Here is a 10,788-nt window from a genome sequence, read left to right as displayed (position 1 = left end):
TCAACGAATTGCCGTCGGGAATTAGTCCAGAATTTTGACCCTTTGTCCCTTATTTGGGAGTGAGAAAGTTTGCAACCTTACGTTGGACAGTGAACAATTGTGTGCTAACCAGTCAGCGGAAAGACAATGCATGAGTCTGAAGAAGGGTCTCTACTTGAAACGTCACCCATTCCTTCTCTCCAGAGATGCTGCCTGTCCCGCTGAGTTCATCCAGCATTTTGTGTCTATCATGATTATCAACACCTTCCCTGTTCTCTTTTACCCTGACCACCTTTCAGTTCAAATCTGTGTGAATCCCCATCTCCAGAAGTCATGATACTGGATGCAAGAGCCATTGGATTGTAGTCATTAAGGCACTCTACCTTGTTTTTCTTTAGTGCCAACAAATTAATACAAAATTAATTCCCAGTTATTCTAGGTAAACCAGACCTTGATAAGTTAAGGCACAATTTGTACCACAATGTTAGCAGTGGAATCTCACAGAATGATTACAACACAGAATAAAGCTACGATATATTAAATCCCTGACACTCTACACAAGAACAATCCAGCTGGTCACACTCCCGCTACCAGAGGCCTGCAAATTATTTCCTTTCAGATATTTAACCATCTCCCTTCTGAATTCTACAACTGAATCAGTTTCCTTTGTGGACCCAGCAGTGCATTCCACATCCACCCTGTCTCTTCATCACCACCTCTGCATGTAAATAAATGTGCTTCTTGTCACTTCTGGTAACTTTTGCTCACCCCCTTCATCTACCAAAAGTATCCCGATGGTTTGTATGGCAATTCCAATGCATGGAATGGAAGAGACTACAGAGAGCGGTGGACTTAGCCTGGGTCCATCAAGGGTACAGCCCTCCCCACCATATAAAGTATATCCACCATCTGGGTCATACCATCTTTTCACTGCTACTGTTGGACAGGAAATACAGAAGTCTGAAGTCCCACACCACCAAATTCAGCAGCAGTTACTTTTACACAAACATCAGGTTCTTGAACTGACCTGCACAACCCTGATCCTACCTCGGCAATGGAACACCATGGGCCACCTCTTGCACTACTTGGGCCTGTGTATGTTTGCACTCTCGTCTTGTTTTTGCAGTCTTTTTCTTTTCAATACCTTGTTAAATTTATGTATCAATTTTTGTGGTGCTGCATGAGTCCATGTTCCTGAGATGCTGCTGCAAGATTTTGTTGTACCTATACCTCACTGTACTTATGCAAATGACAATAAATTCGACTGGACTTGAATACCGTTGAAAGTTATTGCTGAGTGCATGCAAGATAAATGCATCTCCATTATCAACAAAATCAGGTTAAACCATTTCCAGCCTACTTAAATCGCTAGAGTGATTTGGAAAAAGTGTACCATGACACAATTTCAGACCCAATCTCTGCAGATTTGAGATCATTGCACAGTGCGGCATGTGTGGGATTATTCTGCCAGTGCCCATTACATGCAGTTCTCTGACAGCACCGATGGCTGGAAACTTGCCATTTGCAAAGAAGGGGCCAAACAGACTCTCAGTGTCCTAGTCCATTGGGCTTTTATTTTTAGACAGGAACAAACAATGCTAGCAAGTAAGCAAAAGTACCTCTGAACCAAAAATATCCATCAGTACCCCCAGGGTAGACAATATTTCCAGGGCCCATGGAAAATTCAGTTAACACAGGCAATTCATGGGCTGCCTTGCTGAATTGCTTCACTCTGACATTGGGACAAATCTTCCAATTGCTCTTTGATTTTGCATTAATTTACATTGAAGTCCAGGACCTTGGAAAGGGGAATCTTCCACCAAGTAAAGCTGGTTCCATCTCACTGGCAACATTCATTTGAATCCAACATGCCTCATGAGGAGCATTGCTCCTGGAGGTTTTGATACAACAGAATGGATATGGTAGAGTGTGCACATTGGGGGATGGAACAGTCCCTTATAACCATATATCCTGTTTTAACCTATGGTTCCATGTGTCACATTCAGGTGGAGGTGCATCTGAAGTTCAGGATTACCTTTTATGGAGGTGGCCGATTACGACCCAATCTGGAATACATCTGCTGGGGCTCATTGGTATCCCATGAGTGAGGGGTCCCAGCTTCACGAGTCAAGGCAGCAGAGTGGATACAAAATCAGGCCAACACTCTGGTGGATGAGTGCCTGTCAGATGAGTAACATTCCATCACCAGCATATTGAGGAAGGGCCATGGGTTGTCAATGTCCCTTCCTTAATCAAATCAGTAAATGAATACTCTATGTGGCAGGGTGGTGCAGATGATGGAGTTACTGCCTCACAACTCCAGAGACCCAGGGTTCAATCCTGACCATAGGTGTTGCTCTGTAGAGTTTGCATGTTCTCCCTGTGAGCATGTAGGTTCTCTCCAGTTTCCCCCCACATCCCAAAGACACAGAGGATGGTGATTTAATTGAACCTCGTGTATGGGTGAGAGGGAGAATCTGACAGGAGTTGATTGGAATGTGAAGAGAATACAATGGGATTAGTGTACATCGGTGGTTGGTGGTTGGCAGGACTTAATGGGCCAAAGAGCTTGTTATAGTGCCATGTGACTCTATTAAAGCATGGCTGTTTGAGGTACCTCACAAATCAGCTGCCATAACTCCTACATGAATGTGGACCACACCACTGAACTTGCTGTGGAGTCCTTTGGTACATCCTGAAATTATAAAAGGATTATCATAAACGTACGCCTTTCTTTACATTCTGATTGTCATTGAAAATGTAAGCTGAATCCAGGTTCTGTTTGTGAATCGTAAGAGTTGGTAATGAAAGTCCAGTGTTCAGGATCCTTACATGAACTGATCAACAGAAGGAGTCACCTACTCAGGTCAGCGTCTTCCTGCTAATTCTCGTCATAGCCACAGAGGAGAGAGCGTTACCTGGGAATGGCGGCTGCTGACTGCGGCAGTGCCTGTATGCCAATAGGGTTTGTACAGGAGAGACTAACAAAATGCTGGAGTAACTCAGCGAGACAGGCAGCATCTCTGGAGAGAAGTAACGGGGGACATTTCAGGTCGAGACCCTTCTTCAGTCTAAAGAAGGGTCTCAACCTGAAACGTCACCCATTCCTTCTCTCTAGAGATGCTGCCTCACCCGCTGAGTTACTCCAGCATTTTGCGTCTGCAGTTCCTTCCTACACGGATTTGTAACAGAGCCTCACAGATCCTCCTGCAGGACTGCTCATGCCCCAGGCCCACAGAAACCGTGCAGTTACAGACCCAAGTAGAGAGCCCCAGTCTTGGGTCTGAGTCCCAGTCACGGTTGTAGGGGTGGACCTGATGGTATGGTCAGGATATCAAGGCCTGGTGTTGACTACTGTGTAATAATTGGGCAGCAGGGTGGAGGAAACGGGGCAGCAGACTCATAAAGGAGTGGGCAGGTGAGGGAGCGGTGGGGGGAGGGGGGGTGAAGGATAGTCAGATGATACATTTTCATTTATTAATTTTGCTGGTCTGGGCAAAGCTAGTAGCCAGCCTTTATTTCCCATCTACAATCACCCTTGAGAAGGTGGGTGTGAGCCACCACCTTGAACTGCTGCTGCCTTTCTGGTTCGAATAATCCCACAGCGAGTGACCTCCAGAATGTGTCCCCAGTGACGATGAAGGAGTGGCAACATAGTTCCAAGTCAAGATGATGTGTGAGTCAAAGTGGAACCTGCAGGTGGCGGTGTTCCCTTGCACCTGCTGACATTGGTCTATCAAACAGTGCAGGCTGTGGGTTTGGGAGGTGCTGTCGGAGCAGACTTGACTGGTAACTGCAGCAAATGTTGTTGATGGCGCATCACTATGCTTCAGAGATGGAGAGAGTGAATGTTTAGGGTAGTGGATGAGGTACCAATCAGTCGGCTCATTGGTCCTGGCTAATGATGAGGTTTTCAAGAGTTGTGTGAGCTGTACACATCCAGGCTCCAAAGTGGACTCATTCAGGGGTATTTAGCTAATTTGGATTTGTGCTGCATTATGCAAACAGGACTTGTTCCACTTTGCTGGGGAGACACTGTGTTGCAACCGTATTGTAACAGCTTGGCTGGGAGCTCAACGGCTTCTGGAATTCAGGTCTTTAGTCCTACAACTGGCTGTTAGCAGGGGGCCCTGAGGCCTTTGTTGTTGTACTTACGGTAATTTCTTGACATTGCATGGAATGAATTGATTTGGCTAAAGACCAGTTCTGTGATGGAGGGGACCTGAAGAGGAAGCTGTGATGGATCATCCACTCTGTACTTCTGGGTGAAGTACGGGTGGCTGCTGAGAAGGGCGGCAGGAGGCCAAGTGAGAGCCACTGCACAAGTAAATATTTGACTAGAAACAAGATTACCCGAGGTGGGGTTCACCGCTGGGGATCAAGAACGACAAGGGAGGGGGGCAAGGGGCGGGGGAACTTGCTTCACGAGTGACTGGGTGGGGAAGGGTTGGCCTTCAGGCTTCAAGACAAGGATGAAGAGGGACGACATCTTGAAGTTCCTCCAATCAGAACAGAAAGCTGATGTGCTATTAAATAAACTGCAGCAATCACAGAGGATGCTACAGGAAGTGGACTTCACAGGGGTTGAGATGCTTAAGCAGTGAATTCTCAGAGGGTAAGGAACAGATTACAGCAGATGTACTATTAATAAGGTTTGCTGTGAGAACCACGCAGTGGTTTTCAGTGAGAGGGAAGGGGACAATTCTCCAATCCAAGGGCTCTTTGCTCGAGCCTCTCCAATAACTGTGAGAGGACAAAGTTGAACCAGGCAGAAATTAATGAGGAAGCTGTACAGTGCTCAAAGAGTTTCATCCCACTCACACTCTGGCAGGTTCTGGGTTTGACCTGATGGCCATTTGGTTTTGCTCTAGGAACTTTGGTGCAAAGAAATCCAGGTCACCACAGTCCAAGTTGTGTAAGCATGACCTAGCGATGTCCCAACTCAAGTGGTTACTGCCCGCAGTTGGCCAATGAGTTCCTGACAGGGAGATCTCGCTCCCTTCTCCCTGCAACTTATCAAATGGGATCGGACTGTGTCAGTTTCACAATGTCTTCAAGAGGTCAAACTGCCCAGCGGTCTCATCACTTCCTGTTTAGTACGGGTGTCAGGGGTTATGGGGAGAAGGCAGGAGAATGGGGTTAGGATGGAGACATAGATTAGACGTGATGGGCCGAATGGCCTAAATCTGCTCATATCACCTATGAACCTATGAACTATCAATCAAAGATAAATCCACAAGAAATGTATTGTGATGTTAAAAGCAGCGTTCATAGTGATGGATCCCTTGCTGCAGTGACATTTATTTTAGATATCTTCTACCACAGACTCCACCGTCCATGTCAGTGAGCTGACATTGTGCCTTGTGATGCAACTGATGACTCCTCCAGAAATTTACAACCCTATTCTTTTATTTATCAATGGGATCACGGTTAACCGTGACACTTTATTCAGGGACTGGTTGATCTGTCAGATCAAATGCACTGGGAGGATGGGGGAGGGGGCACCAACCAGTGGGGCATGCATGGAGGCAGGAGGCAGAGATGGGTGTGAAATGTTGGTGGACATGGTGCAGGTAAGCCGTGGGTAATTTGGATGGTTGGGGGAAATCAAGGCAAAGCTGGCAACACTTCCCTTCCACTCCTCTCCATCTTGCCAACCCCATACCCGATCTCCACCCAGTTCCATGAGAATTCAACCCAACCTAATGTCCCAGTGGCCACCCTAACCCATGCACTAATGCTGACATTCCCATGACTACCCGTGAGACAGTGCCTTTGAGCATGCCCTTATTTCCGAGCCTCCGCATGTCTTTGGGAGGGAAGCTCCTTCCACAGAGAGCATTCCTGGAGGCTCACTCCCAAAGACACACGGAGGCCTGGAAATAAGGGCATGCTTGGGTTTGTGGGCAGGTGGCAGAGTAGTTGGCAGGGATGCTGCCAAGCTACCCTTTGCCCAGCAGACATCTGTGGGAGCGTTTGGTGTCATGGCGCATGACAGCACAGGAACAGGTCTTCGGCCCACTGTTCCCATGCCGACTATCATACCGATACAAACTAATCCCATTTGTCTTGCTCCATCCAACACCAGCCTCCTCGGGGGTGCCTTGTCCAGGAATGTAGGTGGGTTATTCAGCCGAGGAAGGCTTCAAAGCCCATCTTAATCCAGTGTTTGCATACAGACTCCACTGGAATGCGATGATGGATGATCCACCAGGAACCACAGCTGTGAGGGACACACGACCATTGGCTTTAGCGCCGAGCCAAGGAGGGAGGTCATTCCAGCAAATTCTGGCATGCTTTGTAAGTAGGCGAGACTTGTAGGTGCTGCGGAGATCTGATGCGCTGCAACACAGCTTCATGCTAGTGGTTGCCTGTCCAGCCTGGTCCCCCGTCCCACCAGAGCTCCGCGTCTACCGGCTCCGGCTGTATGATGGAGCAAGACCTCGGCTGGCACTGCCACCTCAGCCGCCAACGCCTGCCAATTCTCCGGCCCGCCGGTCGAGGACGTCACTTCCAAGGACAGATTTAACGGCCGGCCGCCTAGCCGCACTTGACGGTGTGGAGGCAGAAGGGGAGGACGGGAGCTGGCACCAGGATATCGGAGAAGATGGGCTGGTAGTCTTCAGGAGGCATCTGGCTGCTCTGCTCCAGCATCTCCAACACAGTGCCGCGGACCTCCTTGGACACGTCCCCCCTGATGTCCAACAGCACTGAAACATGCTCGTCACTAGGGAAGAGAATGGTGAAACCTTTCAATCATTAAGGAAGGAGACTACGAATGTCTCTGTTAACCTCATATTATGCTTGGGTAGCCTACAACCCAAAGGCATCAACACTGAATTCTCCAATTTCTGGTAATCCCCATCCTCTCACCCACCTGATTTTTCATCCGCACCCACTTCCATGCATACACCTTTATCCCACAGCCCCATTACCCAGTTTCTTTCCGCTCCTCCCAACTATCCGTACACAACCCCCCATTTATTTTCATCCCCTTCCCCCCTCTTTTATGTCCCCTGTTCCCATTCACCCCATCACTCCTCCTCTTATCTGATTCCACCCGTACCCGTTTGTCTCCATTTCAGCTCCAGCCTTTGTTCCTATCCACACTAATCTGCCAATCGACCTTCCTCATTTGAAACCACCTAAGACTTGCCGCCACTTCCACTCACCTCTGTTTACCAGCTTTCTCCCCTCTACTCAATCAGTTTGAAGACGGGTTCCAACCTGAAACATCCTCAGTCCATTACTCTCTACAGGTGTTGACCGACCCACTGAGTTTCTCCAGCACTTTGCTTTTTGCTCAAGAATCTGCAGTCTCTTGTATCTCTCTGCTAACCTCTCCTGCTCGTCTCGAGTTGCTCTTCTTCCGTTATGCATAGTTGGCCAGCACAGAAGTGTGGAGCATCCATTCCCTGACTCAAGGTTGGTTTGCCAAAGAGCAGAGTCTAAATCAGCTTTCGTTTATCGGTTGTCACACAGTCACATTGAGGCAAATATATTTGAACTCCTTCAATGTAAAACCCAAACAAGTCGGTGTTGGGTGTAAAAACAAGTTGAAATATTTACATGATTGTTGCCGGGTTGGTGTTCAACCTCCTGCGCTTGGTTCCCTGTGCTGCACAGAAGCTGCCCTGTCTATAGCCCCCACTAGCACCTCCTGCCATTCAACCTCGCAAACAAACACCACCAGGCATTCCCACCTCTTGCCAGAACTCTTGTACCTTAAACTAGACATAGCTTTATTACCCACCCTCCTCTGTCTCCCCTGTCTCCATCCTCTTCGGTGTTACCAGGACCATATTAAAAGTGCTGGGGTGACGTTTGTTCTGGCAGTAGGCATAAAAGGGGTGATCGCAAATCGTCAGCTTGATTCACATTGGCCGGATTGGAAATGAAATTCAGAATAGATGGTCTATCAATAAAACCTATTGTTACTGAACGGTCTCCTGCTGTAATCTACACCAACCGTTCCCAGCAGTGGGGTTTCTTCACACTTTCTACTGCTTACACTTGCTGCTGGCTGCCTCCTGTTTTAATTCATGCTCATTCTCCCCCATCTCAGATGTTTCCTTTACACTTAATGTTGACCACAGTGGTTACACTCCAAGCACCAGGCCCCCAGTTCCTCTGCTCCCCCATCTGTTCACCTGCTTCGGGCTCCCATGCTTTCTTTAAACTTAGTAGGTTCACTGGAAAATGTATTATTCTGCTGCATTACATCTTGAAAAATGTTTGTGTGTTGTTTAATTAACAAGAATAACTTCCAATAGTTCAGAACATCTGCTACTCTGTCACCATCAAAGTCACCAATATGACAGATGAATAGAGTTTTACTCACTATACTAAAGGTTTCCAGTGAAGGGAATCTGCCATATGGTTTGACCTCTGTGTGGCTCCTGTTTGAACAATATGGTTGACTGATAATTACGGGTCAATCAGGCCTAATGATAAATGTTGGCCAATCTGGGATGGGAGATAAATGATGGCCAATCATTGACAATAAAATTCAGGACCAAACAATCTTTGAACACAAGCCACTCGGCGGGCCTGGCAGTATCTGTGGGGACCATGGATAGATGATGTTTTGGGTCAGGACCCTTCTTCAGAAGGACAGCAGTGGTTCACTATTTTCTACGTTTCTATGTTCATGAATGCAGCTCACTGCCTTCACCAGGGCAGTAATGTAGCCATCTTTATATAAACAGAAAAGGTTGGAGTGTCCTTTGGTGTCAACTAACTAACTTGTCATCTCACATAAAGACAGTCACAGTAACGGAATAAAGAGCCAGAGCCCTCTCACACTTTCAGGCTTGAGTTCCACACTATAGTCCACTGAGCTATGTCACCAAGTTGCAAATCAGATTCCTCTCAGCGGATGAAGTGGCAATGTCTCTGGTGCATACTCTGCTGCTCTGCTGGAACTAGACCGGCGAAGGAAGGGCAGTTGCGGGCTCGATGAGGGAAGAGTTACCTGATGTCGGGGTAATTGGCCACAAGGCCGGAAACCTCCAGGCTGAGCAGGGAGCTGTCCTTCAGCTTGATGAGCTCCGACACGGAGGAAATCGCGTTGGTCAGCTGTTCGGCCTCTTCCAGTCCCTGGTGCAGTCAGAAAACAGGGGTGAGCGGTCAGGACCAGGAGCAAGGTCACGCTTCAACCCAGTGAACCCTGCCCTTCCCTTCCAGCTCCGCACCTTTACCACAGCAAGGCCGGACACCTTGGCAGCAAATTGTGGTCAGTCAGTGAGGCCAGCTGGCAGCCACTTTTCCTGTGCCCGCACACTCTCCTCCCACAGCTGTTCCTGTGATCCACATACCGTTTATGGTCATTTCCAACTTACAGTTTGAGTTATGAACAATTCTCGGGAACAGAACCCTGTTGTAACCTGGGGACTGTTTGCAGAGGATCACCGTGCTTACTGTCTCACAGAGCCTTGTGGTGGACCCTTTCTCCAAAAGTGGAAGTGGAAAAGATACCCAAGGAGGAAGTTTTAGGTGAATCCCAATAGACTGGGTTGTCTTTGGTATAAAACATGGGGGCACAATAAAGGTTAGCCTCCTGTCTGTGGAAAGTAAATGTGTCAGCAGTTATGAGATCTTACCCAGATGCACAGGACAGAGAATGCAGTAACATGCAGTGTGTTTTAAATACAGCATTTGTTCAAGGAACATGTACGATGCGCCGTTCCAAGTAAACTAATGTTTCAGGAATGGTATAAAATAAGGAAATGTGTGTTTCCTCTCATACTGCAAAGACATGAAGGTATGTAGGTTGAAGATAGACACTAAATGCTGGAGTAACTCAGTGGGACAGGCAGCATCTCTGAAGAGAAGGAATGGGTGACGTTTCGGGTCAAGACCATTCACCAGTCCGTTCCTTCTCTCCAGAAATGCTGCCTGTCCCACTGAGTTACTCCAGCATCTTGTGTCTATCTTCTATTTGAACCAGCATCTGCAGTTCTTTCCTGCACAAGGTATGTAGGTTAATTAGCTTCTCAAAATTGCCCCTTCTGTGTAGGATGCAAAAGTGGGATAACATAGAACTAGTGTACGGGTGATTGATGATCAGCATGGACAAAGGGCCTGTTTCCACGCTGTATCTCTAAACTCTACACTAAACTCTAAAAGACATTGACAACTTGTTGTAATTAATTTCCCAACCTCTAGGCTGCACCAAAGTGCTTTAACATCAATGAAGTACAGCAAATTAACATGTTATCTGTAAAAGGATTTCAATTTCAAAGCCAATAGAAGGCACAGGAAGTTTATTGAATAGGAAAGTTGCTGACTTACAGGTGGGGCAGCATTTTAAAGTCAACGGGAATTATCTCAATATTGAGTGAAAGGCGAGAACATTTAAGATTTGGAAAATACAGTTGGAATCACAGGGTTTTACAGCATTGAAAAAGACCCTTCAGCTGACCACTGCCCCCATTTTTACTAATCCCAATAACCCACATTAGTTCCAAAAGATCTTTTGCCTTGGTGATTCACTTGTTTGGCAAAATGCATCTTAATTGCTTCTGAGACATACTGGTAAGCTCGGTAGGGAGAGCAGATTTCATTCCATGGAGCCTGAGTGAACCAAATGATCTTAAAACAATAATCCATGTATTTAGCAGCTGCTGAATATACAATACTTGGACTTTTGATAGTTCCTCAGAATGTCGCTCCTCCGTCTCCTCCAGAGAGTTTGGGCAGGAAGTTGAGCTGTCTGTATTGGTCCATTCACAGTATCCAAAATGCCATGAATTCACTCGTCAAAGCAATATCAGATTTAGGAACAGGAGCAGCATTGAAGACTTAAAA

General features: G+C 47.1%; 1 protein-coding gene across 2 annotated transcripts in view; it reads right to left on the bottom strand.

Annotated features, from left to right (window-relative positions):
* Positions 1–1,533: 1,533 nt before the first annotated feature.
* The window catches only part of exoc3l1 (exocyst complex component 3-like 1), a 56,651-nt gene continuing 47,396 nt past the window's right edge, over positions 1,534–10,788 (bottom strand). For both annotated transcript variants that reach the window (XM_055648683.1, XM_055648684.1), the window contains exons 12-13: positions 8,954–9,078; positions 1,534–6,706 (exon numbers count right to left, since the gene is read on the bottom strand). In XM_055648683.1, the coding sequence (XP_055504658.1) occupies positions 6,520–6,706; positions 8,954–9,078 (312 nt within the window). In that variant the 3' untranslated portion in view covers positions 1,534–6,519. The remainder of the gene's footprint in view (positions 6,707–8,953; positions 9,079–10,788) is intronic.

This window comes from Leucoraja erinacea, chromosome 17, assembly GCF_028641065.1.
Source record: "Leucoraja erinacea ecotype New England chromosome 17, Leri_hhj_1, whole genome shotgun sequence".
Classification (NCBI taxonomy): Eukaryota; Metazoa; Chordata; class Chondrichthyes; order Rajiformes; family Rajidae; genus Leucoraja; species Leucoraja erinaceus.
This window is presented reverse-complemented; position numbering and strand designations above follow the sequence as displayed.